Raw genomic sequence first — 16,359 nt, forward strand, 5'->3', positions numbered from 1 at the left:
CCCTCACTCTTCCTCCGCACCGACCGTATGATTGCGCCATCGATTTGGTCCCGGGCGCTGAGTACCCGTCCAGTAGGTTGTACAACCTCTCACGTCCAGAACGCGAATCAATGGAGACCTACATCCGGGACTCCTTAGCTGCCGGGCTGATCCGGAACTCCACCTCCCCGATGGGTGCTGGTTTCTTTTTTGTGGGTAAAAAAGACGGCGGACTCCGTCCATGCATTGATTACAGAGGGCTGAACGAGATCACGGTTCGCAACCGATACCCGTTACCTCTGTTGGATTCAGTGTTCACGCCCCTGCATGGAGCCCAAATCTTTCCGAAATTGGATCTTAGAAACGCGTACCACCTGGTTCGGATCCGGAAGGGAGACGAATGGAAGACGGCATTCAACACCCCGTTAGGTCATTTTGAGTACCTGGTCATGCCGTTCGGCCTCACTAACGCCCCCGCGACGTTCCAAGCTTTGGTAAATGACGTCTTGCGGGACTTCCTGCATCGGTTCGTCTTCGTATATCTGGACGATATACTCATCTTTTCCCTGGACCCTGAGACCCATGTCCAGCATGTACGTCAGGTCCTACAGCGGTTGTTGGAGAACCGGCTGTTTGTGAAGGGCGAGAAGTGTGAGTTCCACCGCACTTCTTTGTCCTTCCTGGGGTTCATCATCTCCTCCAACTCTGTCGACCCTGATCCGGCTAAGGTTGCGGCGGTGAGAGAGTGGCCCCAACCAACAAGCCGCAGGAAACTACAGCAGTTCCTCGGCTTTGCAAATTTTTACAGGAGGTTCATTAAAGGTTACAGTCAGGTAGTTAGCCCCCTGACTGCCCTGACCTCCACCAAGGTTCCCTTCGCCTGGTCGGATCGGTGCGAAGCCGCGTTCCAGGAGTTGAAACGCCGGTTCTCGACTGCACCAGTTCTGGTGCAGCCTGATCCTGATCGCCAGTACATAGTAGAAGTGGACGCCTCTGACTCAGGGATAGGAGCCGTGCTGTCCCAGAGCGTGGAGGCTGATAAAGTTCTCCATCCTTGTGCCTTTTATTCCCGCAGGTTGACCCCAGCTGAATGGAACTATGACGTCGGCAATTGGGAACTTCTTGCGGTGAAGGAGGCTCTTGAAGAGTGGAGACACCTGCTGGAGGGGGCATCGTTGCCCTTCACGGTTTTCACGGACCATCGGAACCTGGAGTACATCCGGACCGCCAAGCGGCTGAACCCCAGGCAAGCCCGCTGGTCTCTGTTCTTCGGGCGCTTTGACTTCCAGATCACGTATCGCCCCGGGACCAAGAACCAAAAATCAGATGCATTGTCCCGGGTGCACGAAGAAGAAGCCAAAGCGGGGCTGTCGAACCCCACCAAGACCATCATCCCCGAGTCCACTGTCGTGGCCACCCTTACCTGGGACGTGGAGAAGACCGTCCGGGAGGCCCTGACAAGGAGCCCGGACCCGGGGACTGGCCCCAAGAACAGACTGTACGTCCCACCAGAGGCTAGAGCTGCCGTATTGGACTTCTGTCACGGGTCCAAGCTCTCCTGTCATCCCGGAGTGCGTAGGACCGTGGCAGTAGTCCAGCAGCACTTCTGGTGGGCGTCCCTGGAAACCGACGTCCGGGACTACATCCAGGCCTGTACCATCTGCGCCAGGGGCAAGGCAGACCATCGGAGGACGACAGGCCTCCTCCAACCCCTGTTAGTGCCTCATCGCCCCTGGTCTCACATCGGCCTGGATTTCATCACGGGCCTCCCGCCGTCCCAGGGCAACACCGTGATTCTCACGATAGTGGACCGGTTCTCCAAGGCGGCCCACTTCGTGGCCCTCCCGAAGCTCCCGACGGCCCAGGAGACGGCAGACCTCCTGGTTCACCATGTCATGCGGCTGCATGGGATACCATCGGACATTGTATCAGATCGTGGTCCCCAGTTCTCTTCACAGGTGTGGAAGAGTTTCTGCAAGGAGCTGGGGGCCATCGTGAGTCTCTCGTCCGGGTACCACCCCCAGACCAACGGCCAGGCAGAGCGGGCCAACCAGGAGTTGGAGCAGGCCCTTCGGTGTGTCACCTCCGCACATCCGGCGGCCTGGCGTCACCATCTGGCCTGGATCGAGTATGCCCACAACAGCCAAGTTTCGTCTGCTACCGGCCTCTCCCCTTTTGAGGCATGTTTGGGGTTCCAGCCCCCATTGTTCCCGCTGGTGGAGGGAGAGGTCGGTGTGCCCTTGGTCCAGGCCCACCTCAGGAGGTGCCGCCGGGTGTGGCGGACCGCCCGCTCTGCCCTGTTAAAGGCCCGGACGAGGGCTAAAACCCATGCGGACCGCCGACGTTCCCCGGCCCCCACATACCAGCCCGGGCAGGGGGTGTGGCTTTCAACAAAGGACATCCCCCTCTGTGTGGACTCTCCCAAGTTAAAGGACAGATACATCGGACCATTCACGATCCTCAAGATCATCAACCCGGCCGCAGTGAAGCTCCAACTCCCAGCTTCACTGCGGATCCACCCTGTATTCCACGTGTCCCGTATCAAGCCACACCACACCTCGCCCCTCTGTGCACCTGGACCTACGCCGCCTCCTGCCCGGCTCATCGACGGGGAGCCTGCTTGGACAGTCCGCAGGCTCCTGGACATCCGTCGTAAGAGCCGGGGGTTCCAATATCTGGTGGACTGGGAGGGGTATGGACCTGAGGAACGCTCCTGGGTGAAGAGGAGCTTCATCCTGGACCCGGCCCTCCTGGCCGATTTCTACAGAAGACACCCGGACAAGCCAGGTCGGGCGCCAGGAGGCGCCCGTTGAGGGGGGGGTCCTGTTATGTGGGCCGCTGAAGAGGAGGTACTGCTGGCCCACTACCACCAGAGGGCGCCCTGCTTGGAGTGCGGGCTCCAAGCACAAGAGGGCGCCAGACCCAGAGGAAATGACAGCTGTCACTCATCACACCAGCTGTCACTCATCTACACCACTACTTAAGCCGGACTGCAACTCCACCTCCCCGCCGAGAAATCGACTACCAAGAGGTAATTTCTCTGCTGATTGACACGTTGTGTACTAATCTAGATCTCATTTGCAGCCATTGTCCTGTGGTCGTTGCCTTATCTGGGATTTTGGCGTTTGGCGTGACTACGACGACTGCGCCTCACTCTCCAAACAGATAAGTGGTTAATCAAGAGCTGCACGAGTGTGTGATTTGGAGGTGGAGGTTCCCCCTCCCAACTGTGTACAGACAGTGGACCACTGAGTGTGCGGACTTACACTCATTCATCTTGTCTCTGCTTTCTGCCAGCAGTACCAGGGTCGACAGCCGAAGACAGAGGTCACCTGGGGATACGGGACTTGGCGGCTCCGGTGTTCTTCAGACCGTTGGTGGTGGAGGCCGTGTGGGACGCGGCTTCTCTCTCGTCGGGGTCTTCTATCTTCGAGCCTGCCCACACGTCACCTGGTGTTAATTGGCTTTACAAATTTTGTGTGTTTAGTTGTGTGTTGTCACAACATTAAATTACCTTTTGGCTTACTCATTGTCCGTTCATTTGCGCCCCCTGTTGTGGGTCCGTGCTACGACACCTTCCCAACACGATTTCTTGTTACTTTAACGTAGTATTACTCATCCGTATACATATTCTTGTCAACATTTTGTATTTACACAATTTTGCTTAATAGGTGTGGCACCTTTGACATATATTATTCACAGTATTACCTGGGGTCAATATATGACTACTGCAGTGTGCTTGGTTTCAGTGCAGAAGGTTCCGGGTTCAAATCCCACCCCTGCCACATTTCTCCATGTAATGTGGAGTTGCGTCAGGAAGGGCATCCGGCATAAAACCTGTGCCAATTCAACATGCAGATCCACCTTGGATTTGCTGTGGCGACCCCGAGTGCAAACAAGGGAGCAGCCGAAAGGACTTATTTTACCTTACATATCTTTGTGTGTGAACATTGCGCAAATACTAGTTAAATCCTAATGCTTTTAATTTGGCATGTATAGAATTATTGTTATATGTAGTTTGAGTTAATGCATCTGTAAATGAGGAGTTTCTGCATCACATGCAGCTGGTAATCACAGTCAGCATTTATAATGAAATTGTCGTCAGTCACATCGCAGGAGTGATCAATCCTATCACAGCAAGGATCCTTAATTTTTCTAGAAAAATAACATTTTCATACAGATAACAGGAGTAGCCTTTTTCATTTATTGATGGCTGTTATATGCTCATATTCAACCCTATTTATTTCAAAACAATATGCACTCTTTAGCCATAAAAAGAATTCATAAGTCACTCAACTTACTGTCATTTTTTTATGTCTGTTCAAAAATATATTCATTGAACTCATCCAAAAACTTGCTTCTTTGATTGCAGAGATGCATATTTGTGCAATTCCTGGGTGCGGGAATGGAGGAGCTTCCCACTGTTCCTACGGTCCACTAATCCTACACTGAAAAAAGAGAATGTTTGAACCAACTTAAAAAAGTGTTATAATTTGTAAAAACCTGAATGAATTAAGTTGTTTGAACTTAAGTTTGAAAGTTAAATCAACTCTAACTTACAAAGTTAAGTTCAAACAACTTAATTCATTCAGGATTTTACAATTTGTAACACTTTTTAAAGTTGGTTCAAACATTCTCTTTTTTCAGTGTAGGGTCCAAGAGTCCTTGTCCTAGTATTAAGGAGAGCATGTTGAAGTTGTTTTTAGATTTATGGTGGGCTATATAACGCAATGGGCAGTTTAGTCGTCAAGTAAATTACATGGGGATATCTTCAAAACACAAAGGGCAATTTCACTCAAACTTGGTGGGTAAACTCAAGTGACCATTCTGTAGCAACACAGGTCATGTCAAGGTCATAGGTCAAAGTCAAATCAGACATAAATTACATATATGGACATGTCTTCAAAGTGCAAAAAGCAATTACAATCAAGCCCGGTGGATAAGCTCAGTGGATTCCACTCGCTCCACAGATTATGTCAAGGTCATAGATCAAAGAGCAAGGTCAAATCAGAGGTCACCTAAAATATGTGGGGATATCTTCAAGCAACAAATTCAACACGTTGCTTTAAAGGGAATGGAGCTGCCGTTAGCCCTAGCACAGACTGTGGGTGTGGCAGCACAGAATACAAATGGAGAAGTGGGCATGTCTCAGAGAAAACATGAGTTTGGCCATAGAGTTCTATTACTTACATCACATAAGTGTAAAACAAATTGTTTTAGGCCCTGAATGTTGGTTATTTAATATAAAATTATAACCAAAATGAACAGCAAATGGTAAATAATATGACCCCTTTAATTATGCACATTTAAGGCATTTGTGTACTGTGAAGCACATATATACACTGTAAATGATTTATGATATAGAAGGTTTACTATTATTTTAAGGCTTATTAAAATAATAAACTGCATATTTTTCTCCAAATGACTCAAAACAACAAAAGGCTTTTTGTAGGCTTTGTATTGACTGACGCATTTGCTGCTGCTTTTCTTTTCTTTCCTGTCAAATATCTGTCCATCTTCTATTCTAAATGCCATTAAATGTCACAGTTGTGCTTTCCTCTCTATCAGTGACACAGACAAGCCGTTATTAGAAATAAAACATTTTATTTTCCAAGTTATTTCAATGAAAGCAACACAAATACACAGAGCAACAAAAAAAATAAAATAAAGTGCAAATTGCTTTGGCTTCAGAGTTTAACAAAGATTTCACATCGGTGTACGTTGACATCTGGGTGATATATTTAAGTTTTATTTTAAACAAATGATCATTTAAGCAAATGTCTGCAGACGGTAAAGATAAGTTTGTCAAATATCTGCTCGCTGAGAACACTAACTCTACTCTTCAAGACAGAAACATAGACAGTTAAGAATTACACTTTTAAACTTCTCCACACATGTCAACCTTCTGGATAGAACATCTGCAAACACCTGAAGACTGATCGAATCAAAAAAAGCAGCCCTTCAGAGAGAGAAAAAAGTGGCTTTTTGTAAAATGTTTTAAAAGCAGACGTGATCCATCACATCTGCTTCAAGAAACATTTTCTTCATAAAGTTTCTATAATATTTTGTCATGTGTGTCGTGATCAGCAGATTGACACTGAGAACAGTGTGGGTTCCCACAGCATTCAGTCATCATCAGTCACTACTTGTTGGGAGTTGAACCCACAGTCTTCTTGCTACGTGTTGTCTACTGGGATGCTGTGCACGGTGACCACACTCGATCCGCTGGTCGTATCGAATTGGTTTGTTTCCATGTTGTTTTCTTCCCCTCTGGGGATGGGCACGCCAGTCCCAGAGTCTGGGATTGAATCCGTGATGCTGCTCGACACAGAAACAATTCCCAAGCTGCTCAGTGGCAAGTTGCTCTGTCCCGTGGTCTGTGATGTCTTTGGACGAGATTTGGTTTTCCCATTGGCTCCCAGCACTCGAGAGATATGCATCTTCCTGGACATAGATGGAAACGTGACGTTAATAAAAGAATGCACAAGATTATTTTACACCCTGGCATCCATAATGTTGCATTACTCCACCCATAATTATGGCAGAAAGCAGAAATAGTTCACAGCCTCTTAGCCAGTTTTGAAGTAATTGGTATCATCTATAATCCTGCTGTAGGAACAGATCCAACGAGTGGCTCAATAACCCCCCTCCCGATGGTGGACTGGATGCCTGCATGGGCTCTCCTCAATTGTTGTTGTGGTGTGTTCCTTACTGTAAACTTTTTTGGTGGAATAGCCTGTACAGTAGGTCACCCCTTTGAGGCTGGTCTGCTTGAGGTTTCTTCCTCAAATCATCAGAGGGTGTTTTTCCTTATACCTCTGTTGCCTGTGTGCTTGCTCTAGGGGTTGATAAGATTAGACCTTACTTGTGTGAAGCACCATGAGGCAGCTTTGTTGTGATTTGGTGCTGTATAAACTCAGTAAACTAAACTAAATTATAAGATGGCAGAAGGACATTATGCCGGTGTCAGACAAGACGACCCAACAGGATGCAACGCTCTATGTCAAAATCAAATCAGGTAGATTCAGTACATATGGCCAAATAAGGTGCATCTTGTTACAAGATGAACAACATGGAAATCACTGCAGTAAAGGTTGCGGCTGCCTTTTGCTTTGCACTCTACCTCAAAGCAGCTTCTGCCATTCTCATTCAATAACCCAAAAAGTGGTTTAACCATGAATTGGTAGATGAGTCAATGATGGACATTATGAATGACTGGTGGCCGAACTCGAACAGGATGCTCCAGGCCACAAAAATGACATAATAAAGCATGCCTAGGCATCTCTTTATCCAACATGACATGATGACTCAGGACATTTGAACATGCCCAAAACTCCACAATGGAACCCAAACAACCTGGACACTATTTATTTGTAAAGCAAACACTGTGTTTGTGAGCAGAAGCTAATGAGCTAACTAATGTTGCTGTATGCTTCTTGTTATCAGTGAACAGACAAAAACATGTTGGGTCGGGAAGAAGCACATTCTGCAGGCACATTCCAGCAAATACTGAACAGTACATTCCCAACCAGATGTCCTATTGGATCAAGTTTATGTTGTATTGGGTTATCCAGTGTGTTGCCAGCTTTACAGTCCAGTCTCAATATACCATGGCCTACACTTAAATGGATGGTAGCCTTCCCAAAGTGGCAGCTGGTAGGGTTCATTTAAGATTTAGTTAGGGATCAAATCTTAAAAACACTCCAAACATTGGAAAGTATACCACATGCGGCACGGTGCCTTATTGGTTCATACTGATGCCTCACAGCAAGAAGGTCATGGGGTCGCTTCCTGCCCTTTCTGTGTGGAGATTGCATGTTCTCCCCATGCCTGCGTGGGTTTCCTCCGGGCACTCCGGTTTCCTCCCACAATCAAAAACATGCTTATTTATGGTGTGCTCTTTTCTTTGCCTTTGACCAAGCCAGCGTCTCTACATCTGGAGTTGGTCCCCGGGTGCCGGACTGTGGCTGCCCACTGCCCCTAATGGTTGCATTGTATCTAACTGTAATTAGGATGGGTTGAATGCAGAGGGCACATTTCATTGTATATTTGTACAATGACAATAAAGGCTCTTCCTCTTCTCTATTTTTGGTGTGTTCATGAAGAATCCAAAAAGGTATATTTATTGATTTATGGAAACAAAACTGCAAAAAAAAGGTGACAAATGCCAATTTCAGTTTGGACAGGGGGTAAAAATGAAAGTTGCTACAATTTTACTTAAAAAAAATGAAAATTATTAGTTGACTTAATAGTATTTAGCAAAATCAATGGACTCTGACCTGAACCCAAACTGTGGCAAATTTCATTTCTGATTCCTGCAGAAACTGAAATTGGCCTAAGACACCCCTTTTTTGTTGCTGTTTTTGCCCCATAACTCAGTAAGTTTAGCATGTAGGTCACACAGACTATACCTTTTTGGAATCTTTATGATTAGACAAATAATGTGATGTTTTAAGACATGCTTGGAGCACTTTTAAATTTTGATCCCTGCATCATCCTTAACTGGTCCTTACCTGGCAATAGCTGCCAATCTGGGAAGGTTATCATATATTCATGTGAAGGAAAAAGGAAAAGGGGCAAAGTGTCTGTAAATGTCTAATTGTGAAGCTGACACTGTCTACTAAGTCTCATGAAAAAAAAAACTGTCTGACCTGTTATATGTTTTCAGAATGATCAGTATGACAGCAAGAATTAAGATGATGCCGATGACAATGATGGCGATCATAGCCCCAGAACCTGAGAGAAAAGATGATTTGTTGTATTAATTTTCTGCAGAAATTGCATTTAATATTTTACACACTCCTTCTACTGCACATTATGCAACTTCTTTTTTTAAGTACTTCTGCATGTGTAACTGCTTAGCAACAAGCTCACTCACACACAAACAGAACATGCCAAATAGTTCTTCTTCATTGCATGGGTGCCACACCTTTGCAAAACATTTAGATTGCACCAAATGACGCAACAGGTTACTATTTACAAAACTTTGATTACCATAGTTCCACAATTTAGATTGAATTCTTCTCCATTGCAAATTATTTTACAACTGTCTCTGTTTTATGCATTTGCAGCACAGGAAAGAAACGTGGTTTTACGTGTACTTACTTTGGATGAGTATTTGTTCTTTGGACTTTGTGATGGCAGTTGTGTTTGAAGGTGCTGTGGTGTCTTTCACAGGTGAGGCGGTGGAATCTTGCATCTTCAGAAATAATCTGCACCACCACAAACACAAAAGACAAAGAACTTCAATGAGTTCTGTCGGAATTAGACAATAAATATTTTTGTGGTGACAACAATATATCAGGTCATGTCTGGGAGCATGCGCTGGTTCCATGCACCACAGCATCCGCCATACGACGGAAATGCCTTTGCCGACAACCGGTCCATCTCAGCCTCTCAAAAGTAGTCATCTATCTACCTTAGCCAGGTGAAACGTGGATGCCCGTTTGGTCTGCTTTTTTGTGCACATGTGCAGGTGTTCTTTCGAGATGAGCTCCCCTGTCGAATTGATATCACCGTAGCGCAGATCGCTTTAAGACAGCATGTACATGCAAGTCTTTACTTTTTTAAATAAAAAAGACACTTATTACTGTATTTTTATGTCAAGACAAAACTTACATGGGTTTTCTTCAGTAGTGGAACTCATCTCGACCGGTGACTGTGTCCCTTCGAGATGAGTTCCACAGTGCATCTGTGCATACTCACCTCACCCCTCAAGTTGAGCTCATCCATCGAAGAAAAAGTAGAAAACCCACGTAAGTTTTGCTTTTACATAAAAATGCAGTAATGTGTCTTTTCAGTTTGAAAAAAGTAGACTTGCATGTCCACACGCTGTCTTTAAAGCTGAAAATTGTCATTAGATGATAGGGAGCTCATCGCGACAGGTAAATGCGCATGCACAGTTGCGTGGTGGAGATCCTCTCGACGGGTATAACATCTCGTCGGGACACCGGTTTACTTGTGTTAATTTCCTGACACGCATGTGCAGATCAGTACAAGATGTCTACTTAATTTGTAGTCCAATTGTTTCGGACATAAAGCAGTCTTTTTTGTCTAAATACAGCACAAACACGGCAACGCAAAGTAGTGAAGTTTATTGTCAGTATTCATTGACATTCTCATTCAAAGATTGAGGATGCGGAATTAAAATAAAAGTCTAGTGGACTATGGTTAAAGCATGGCATTGTTAGAAGAAAGTGGTAGCGACTTCAACAACACCAAAGGTGATGTCACAGAGGATTTACCCATTAGACAGTGAGTTTATGGTGATGCTATGTGAGTATTGTCCTATATCTCTTGAGGAATGTTTCCAGCACCTTGTTGAATCTATGCCATGAAGAATTACGTTGGGTTGAATGTACCAGTCACAAGTGGTAGCAAATGACACTGCTAGAAAGAGAAGTCTATATTTACTCAGAAAGGGTGCAGCCTTTGTCCGTGTTTGTCTGCAGCAAAGCAAAACAAAACTGTTTGTGTTTTTTGAGATGGGCTGCCTTGAGTATCCTGGATATGAGGTGAAAATAAGTTAGGTAAGTGTACTGCAGTGTGCAAGTTCCCTGAATCTTCAATTAGCACCTTATTCTCAAAACCCTTTGTTAGAATTCATTTGGGAATCAATTAAAAAAGTATTGTGAACCAGCAACAGTGGCCTTCGTGGCCACATCGAATGCAAAAAAAAGCTCTACTTTGCCTGAACAAGTCCAGACATGTACACTTGCCAATATTCCAAATAGCTATATAAGAATAACTGCAAATTATCATGTTAAAGGATGTTAAGGTGTAACTTTCTGCAATGCACTGGTGTGAATGAAGTAATCTCTAGGATGTGGTTGATGGTAGAGAAGCTTGAATCTTCGACTGGACTGGGTTGCTTGACGCGAGGACGTTTCACTTCAAATCGCAGAAGCTTCCTCAGCTAAAATTCTTGCTCTGGAAGTCTGACTTCTATCTGATTCTTGTAGAGACGAATACACAGAAGCCAACAAAAGCTGCCTATAGCAGTCTGCCTCTCAGTAGGAGGGGTCTGGTTAGGTTTAAAACTCCAGCTTTTGTTGGCTTCTGTGTATTCGTCTCTACAAGAGTCAGACAGAAGTCAGACTTCCAGAGCAAGAATTTTAGCTGAGGAAGCTTCTGCGATTTGAAGTGATACGTCCTCGCGTCAAGCAACCCAGTCCAGTCGAAGATTCAAGCTTCTCTACTATGGAAACCACCTGGACAACTGAGAGCCTACACAGAAACGATGTGGTTGATGATTGGCATTTCAGGTACGAGTGACTGATCCAATTGGGCAACACGTCAACATGATGTGCGTCGAGTAACTGCGAATGAATCCCGTGTTTGGCAGAATGACCCTCGCCTTGTGTTAACACCTGAAACAATCCACGTACCACTGTAGATCAGGGCCATCCCAGTACATGATACCTCCTCAGCTTTGGGATAATAAGCCTTGACTTTCTCAGAGAGATTTCAATATTAAACCCACAGTAAACAGTCGGTTTATTGCAGGAATTTCCATTGGGCCTTCACTTCAGTTTCCATTGCCACAGTGCTGGAACAGGACACGCGTCATCATGGGATTTACACATGAATTGTTCATAACACTGAGTAACTCAAAGCGTGACTCAGACGTTTGATTGTAAACTAGACAAAGTGCAGCAGACATCACCTGAAGGGTGATACCACAGAAAACAAAGCAGCATAACTAAAATGTATTTCAAGATAATCTTTTCCATAACGAAATGTTGCATCAGTTAGTATTTTGCCTTATTTTAATATTTCCTGTTGTATCAGTGAGTAACTTAAGCCATGTCATTATTTTGGCATTGTGTCAGATAAATGAAAGGCAGAACAAAACTTTATAATTATAGCAGATGGATGAGATAGCATATTAAAGCATTGTTTTAAAATGACAGCACAATTCAAGGCACGCAGAACAACAGCCACACAAGCTGAATGATGTGGGATTGTCACACCGACTTGTTTCAACCAAACATTTTTCCCCCTTCTCTTTTGTCCTTCTCTATTTGTTGTGTGTTGGGGGGGTGTGGCTGGACGTTTTGGTGTTCTTTTCTTTTCTTTGCTCTCCAGGTGGTATGCAAACTGATTTATTGTCTGTGGAGAAGGTGCTGGCAGAAGAGTCCTTAACCCTCATCAACATGATGTGCAGCACCTGTGGATGGTGCTCACGTGCAACCTTAAAGACTTTCAGCTGAAGCAGATAATGAGATGGCGTTCTGCATTTAAGTCATGTGTGATTCAAGCAGAATTGCCGGGAACTCGACCTTCTGATGTTCGTTTGTGAGACGCTGAGGACCGCGCCTGGGTTTGACACATCGTGCCTGTGAAGGAGGAAAGGTGAGGGACACATGCTGTCAGCACACATCGGAGGTGATTAATTGTTTGACTAATTGTTAATAGTAACTTGGTATTTTGTTACGCAGTATATTTGAACTTTGATGAGAATTGTGCAGCTCGCTTCTCACTGCCGTGGCATGCGGACTGATGATCCTCCACCTGTTGTGAGAAGCTGCTCATTTACATAAAGCTTAAATACAGACCTGAATGTGTTGCTGATAGTGTGTGCCTTTTGAAGGATATTAGTTGTAGCTGCTGACTTACCTCACCTTTTCTATCCTTCGCAGAGAGTCGGTTTGTCGTGTCCACCTGGGGGGTGTTTGGCGGTGAATGTGGGTCCAGAAGCGCCGGGCTTCGATCCTTTTGGGCGCTGGAGAGCGTGCCATCCTTCACTCCGCCAGACTGACGCAGCTTTTGTTTGTACACTTTGTTATGCACCAAAGGGTGGAAAAATAAATTGTTTTGTTATTGGAACCGCTTTCTGGTTATTTTAGCGCTGGGTTCCGTCAGACGCAGGTCCGCTCCTCAACCCGCGTCGACACATAACAATAGTTCCCGGCCATTCCATAATGGACCCAGCGGCAGAGGCGGTTCCATTCGCCGAAAGAGTTCAAGAACACTTGGAGAAAATATGGGAGCAATTACAGCATCTCGCAAACCAAATTAAACAAACAGACGCCCGTGTTACGGAGCTTGCAGCGCAAGCCGTTCCGCTTCCTGCTGCTCCAGCTGCGGCACCATCGATACTGGTGCAGATAACTCCGTCACCCAGAGATTCGGCGTCCGAACCGATTATTTGTCATCCGGAGCCTTATGCGGGAGACGTTGAAGCCTGTGCTTCGTTTCTGATGCAATGTTCTCTGGTTTTTGCTCAGCGACCGGCTTCCTTCTCTTCTGATGGTAGCCGTGTTTCATATGTGACAAATTTGCTCTGAGGTGACGCCTTAGCTTGGGTCACAGCGTTGTGGAGTAATAACTCGCCATTGTTAGGATCCTTTAAGGATTTCTCCCGGGAGTTCCGACTGGTTTTTGACCATCCAGTGAAAACGAATACCGTTGCCCAACGGTTGCTGAATCTCAGGCAGGGGAGGCGGAGTGCGGCGGAGTATTCCGTGGATTTCCGGATTTTTTCTGCTCAGTCAGGTTGGAACGCCGCAGCTTTACGAGGAGTGTTTGTAGATGGGTTAAATGAGTCATTAAAAGACGAGCTGGCAGTCCGTGACGAGCCAAACGATTTAGATGAGCTAATATCGTTGGTGATTCGTCTAGATGATCGGATGAAGGAGCATGGACGCGAGAGAGGGCGGCCATCAGAACGTTTTTTTTTGTCTCGGGGCTTTCCCCGACACAGATCTGGGCCGCCTCTTCTTCGCCCCACTGAGGCTCCTCCGACGGGACCTCTGGCTCCTCTTGCAGATGAGCCCATGCAGCTCGGACGAGCTGAGGCCGCTGTATTGCCCCGACATATAAGCGTCAAGAAAAATAATGGTGACGTATCTCCAGGTGTTCTGGGACAGGCGAAATAATACACACACACACAAAAAAAAAAACTTGTATGGGCTAATGTTTTGTTTCTTTGAAAGGAGTTATAATTTGTTTGGGGAGTCAGAGGCGTGTCTGGTGGAGTGAACGATAGGCGGTTAGAAGCCCGTCTGGACTCACTTGATCGTTGTTTTTTTTTTATGTGTCTTTAGGTATTTTTTGTTGGGTTCTGGGGTCGTTTTATTTTGTTGTTTTTATTGTTTCCCTACTTCCCTAACCCCAACCTCACTCGCCCCAAGACCGTTCGTCTTGTGGGCGGTGGGGTGGTGCAGGTTGGTCACGCTGAGCGTTCTCAGAAGACCTCTGCACCTGGGGGGGGGGGGGGGGAGTGTTAGGGGCGTTTTTTCTGGTATAGTTAGGGCCTGGTTTCACTCCAGCCTCGGTGGGCTTTTGTACCGTTTGTCATTGGTGTTGCCGGGGTGTGGTGCAGCGGGAACATGCCTCAGTCGGAGGGGTGGGCCGATCTGTTGCCGTTCGCCATTTCGGTAGTTCCACCCCTCCCGATAGGCTGGGGTATGGTAGGGTTGTGACACCGGACGTATTTCCGGTTTTCCGCTGCGCCTTGGGGTTAGGGCCGGGTTAGTTTTTCCTGTTCCCTTCCCCGGGTTGCTGTTTTGTGCCGTTTGCCAAGATTGAGCCGCCGAGGGGCTCTGGGAAGGACCTGGGGTCTTTTGAGGTGCCGGGGAAGGTAACAGGGCTTATCGGTTGTTTTATTTGCCCCCGGGGTTGTTTAAGGTAGTCCTCCGGGGGTTGGTCTTTGATGTTTTTTGTTTCTTTCCAGGTTCCACCTCCAGGGTTGATGGGACGGTCCTCTGGGGGGGGAATTGGCTTGTGGGGCCGACTAGCCAAGTGTGGCCGGGTCTGGGGTTCCTGGGTTGTGGGGAGGGTGCCTCCTGGGGTTTGATGGTACGGTCCTCTGGGGGGCGCCGTTTGCTCCATGTGTACCTGGGGACCTTTGTGGGATTCCGGTTTTGGCTATTCCTCCTGGAATCGGCGGTAAGGGCCTTCTGGGGGGTGTTGGGCTCTGCAAGTCGTTCTGGGGGGGTTGTTTGTTATTTTTCTTTTATGCATTTATGTTTGTATTGTGTTTGTGGGGCTGTGTTGGGTTTTTGCATTTGGGAGTTTTTCTTTTCTTCCCGGGGTTGGATGGGACGGTCCCCTGGGGAGGTTTTGGGTGGGTTTTATGTTTTTCTTGTATGTTGGGTTGGATTTGGGACTGTTTTGGGGTTTTTGTTGATGCCAGCCGGCCTTCCAGCTGCGGTGCCCTGTCCTGCTGTCTGTGGTGAACCTTGGGAGCGTTACGCTGTCTGCTTCCTGACGTGGACCCCAGAGGGAGATGCTGTTCTCGGACCTGGTCTGTTCGGTCACCGGGAGGCTTCCCGTTAAAGGGGGGGTACTGTTGTGTGTTGGGGGGGTGTGGCTGGACGTTTTGGTGTTCTTTTCTTTTCTTTGCTCTCCAGGTGGTATGCAAACTGATTTATTGTCTGTGGAGAAGGTGCTGGCAGAAGAGTCCTTCACCCTCATCAACATGTGCAGCACCTGTGGATGGTGCTCACGTGCAACCTTAAAGACTTTCAGCTGAAGCAGATAATGAGATGGCGTTCTGCATTTAAGTCATGTGTGATTCAAGCAGAATTGCCGGGAACTCAACCTTGTGATGTTCGTTTGTGAGACGCTGAGGACCGCGCCTGGGTTTGACACATCGTGCCTGTGAAGGAGGTAGGGTGAGGGACACATGCTGTCAGCACACATCAGAGGTGATTAATTGTTTGACTAATTGTTAATAGTAACTAGGTATTTTGTTACGCAGTATATTTGAACTTTGATGAGAATTGTGCAGCTCGCTTCTCACTGCCGTGGCATGCGGAATGATGATCCTCCACCTGTTGTGAGAAGCTGCTCATTTACATAACGCTTAAATACAGACCTGAATGTGTTGCTGATAGTGTGTGCCTTTTGAAGGATATTAGTTGTAGCTGCTGACTTACCTCACCTTTTCTATCCTTCGCAGAGAGTCGGTTTGTCGTGTCCACCTGGGGGGTGTTTGGCGGTGAACGTGGGTCCAGAAGCGCCAGGCTTCGATCCTTTTGGGCGCTGGAGAGCGTGCCATCCTTCACTCCGCCAGACTGACGCAGCTTTTGTTTGTACACTTTGTTATGCACCAAAGGGTGGAAAAATAAATTGTTTTATTATTGGAACCGCTTTCTGGTTATTTTAGCGCTGGGTTCCGTCAGACGCAGGTCCACTCCTCAACCCGCGTCGACACATAACACTATTGTCGGGAAAGTCAAAATTTGCCCAAAGTTAGCCTCCTTGTAAGACCTTACACACCACCTCGCTCAGCGTGTTGCTCTCGTTGGAGCGACATCTCTGCTATTTTGGCATTGTGGGATAGTTTGCACCCACAGATTGAGCTCGCCGGACTACTTTCACCCATTTTCTGATTGTTTGCAAAATGGTGCTGAATTTGCCGACATGAGAAGA

The 16,359-nt window shown here is 46.7% G+C and overlaps 1 protein-coding gene across 1 annotated transcript; it reads right to left on the reverse strand.

The window, feature by feature from the left end:
- Positions 1 to 5,563: 5,563 nt before the first annotated feature.
- ncmap (non-compact myelin associated protein) lies at positions 5,564 to 15,568 on the reverse strand. The gene is made up of 4 exons (XM_034159697.1): positions 15,527 to 15,568; positions 9,085 to 9,191; positions 8,631 to 8,715; positions 5,564 to 6,423 (listed from the first exon to the last, which is right to left on the reverse strand). The coding sequence occupies exons 2-4, from the start codon at positions 9,176 to 9,178 to the stop codon at positions 6,156 to 6,158; spliced, it is 447 nt and encodes a 148-aa protein (XP_034015588.1). The 5' UTR covers positions 9,179 to 9,191; positions 15,527 to 15,568; the 3' UTR covers positions 5,564 to 6,155.
- Positions 15,569 to 16,359: the final 791 nt, after the last annotated feature.

This window comes from Thalassophryne amazonica, chromosome 19 (genome assembly GCF_902500255.1).
Source record: "Thalassophryne amazonica chromosome 19, fThaAma1.1, whole genome shotgun sequence".
NCBI lineage: Eukaryota > Metazoa > Chordata > Actinopteri > Batrachoidiformes > Batrachoididae > Thalassophryne > Thalassophryne amazonica.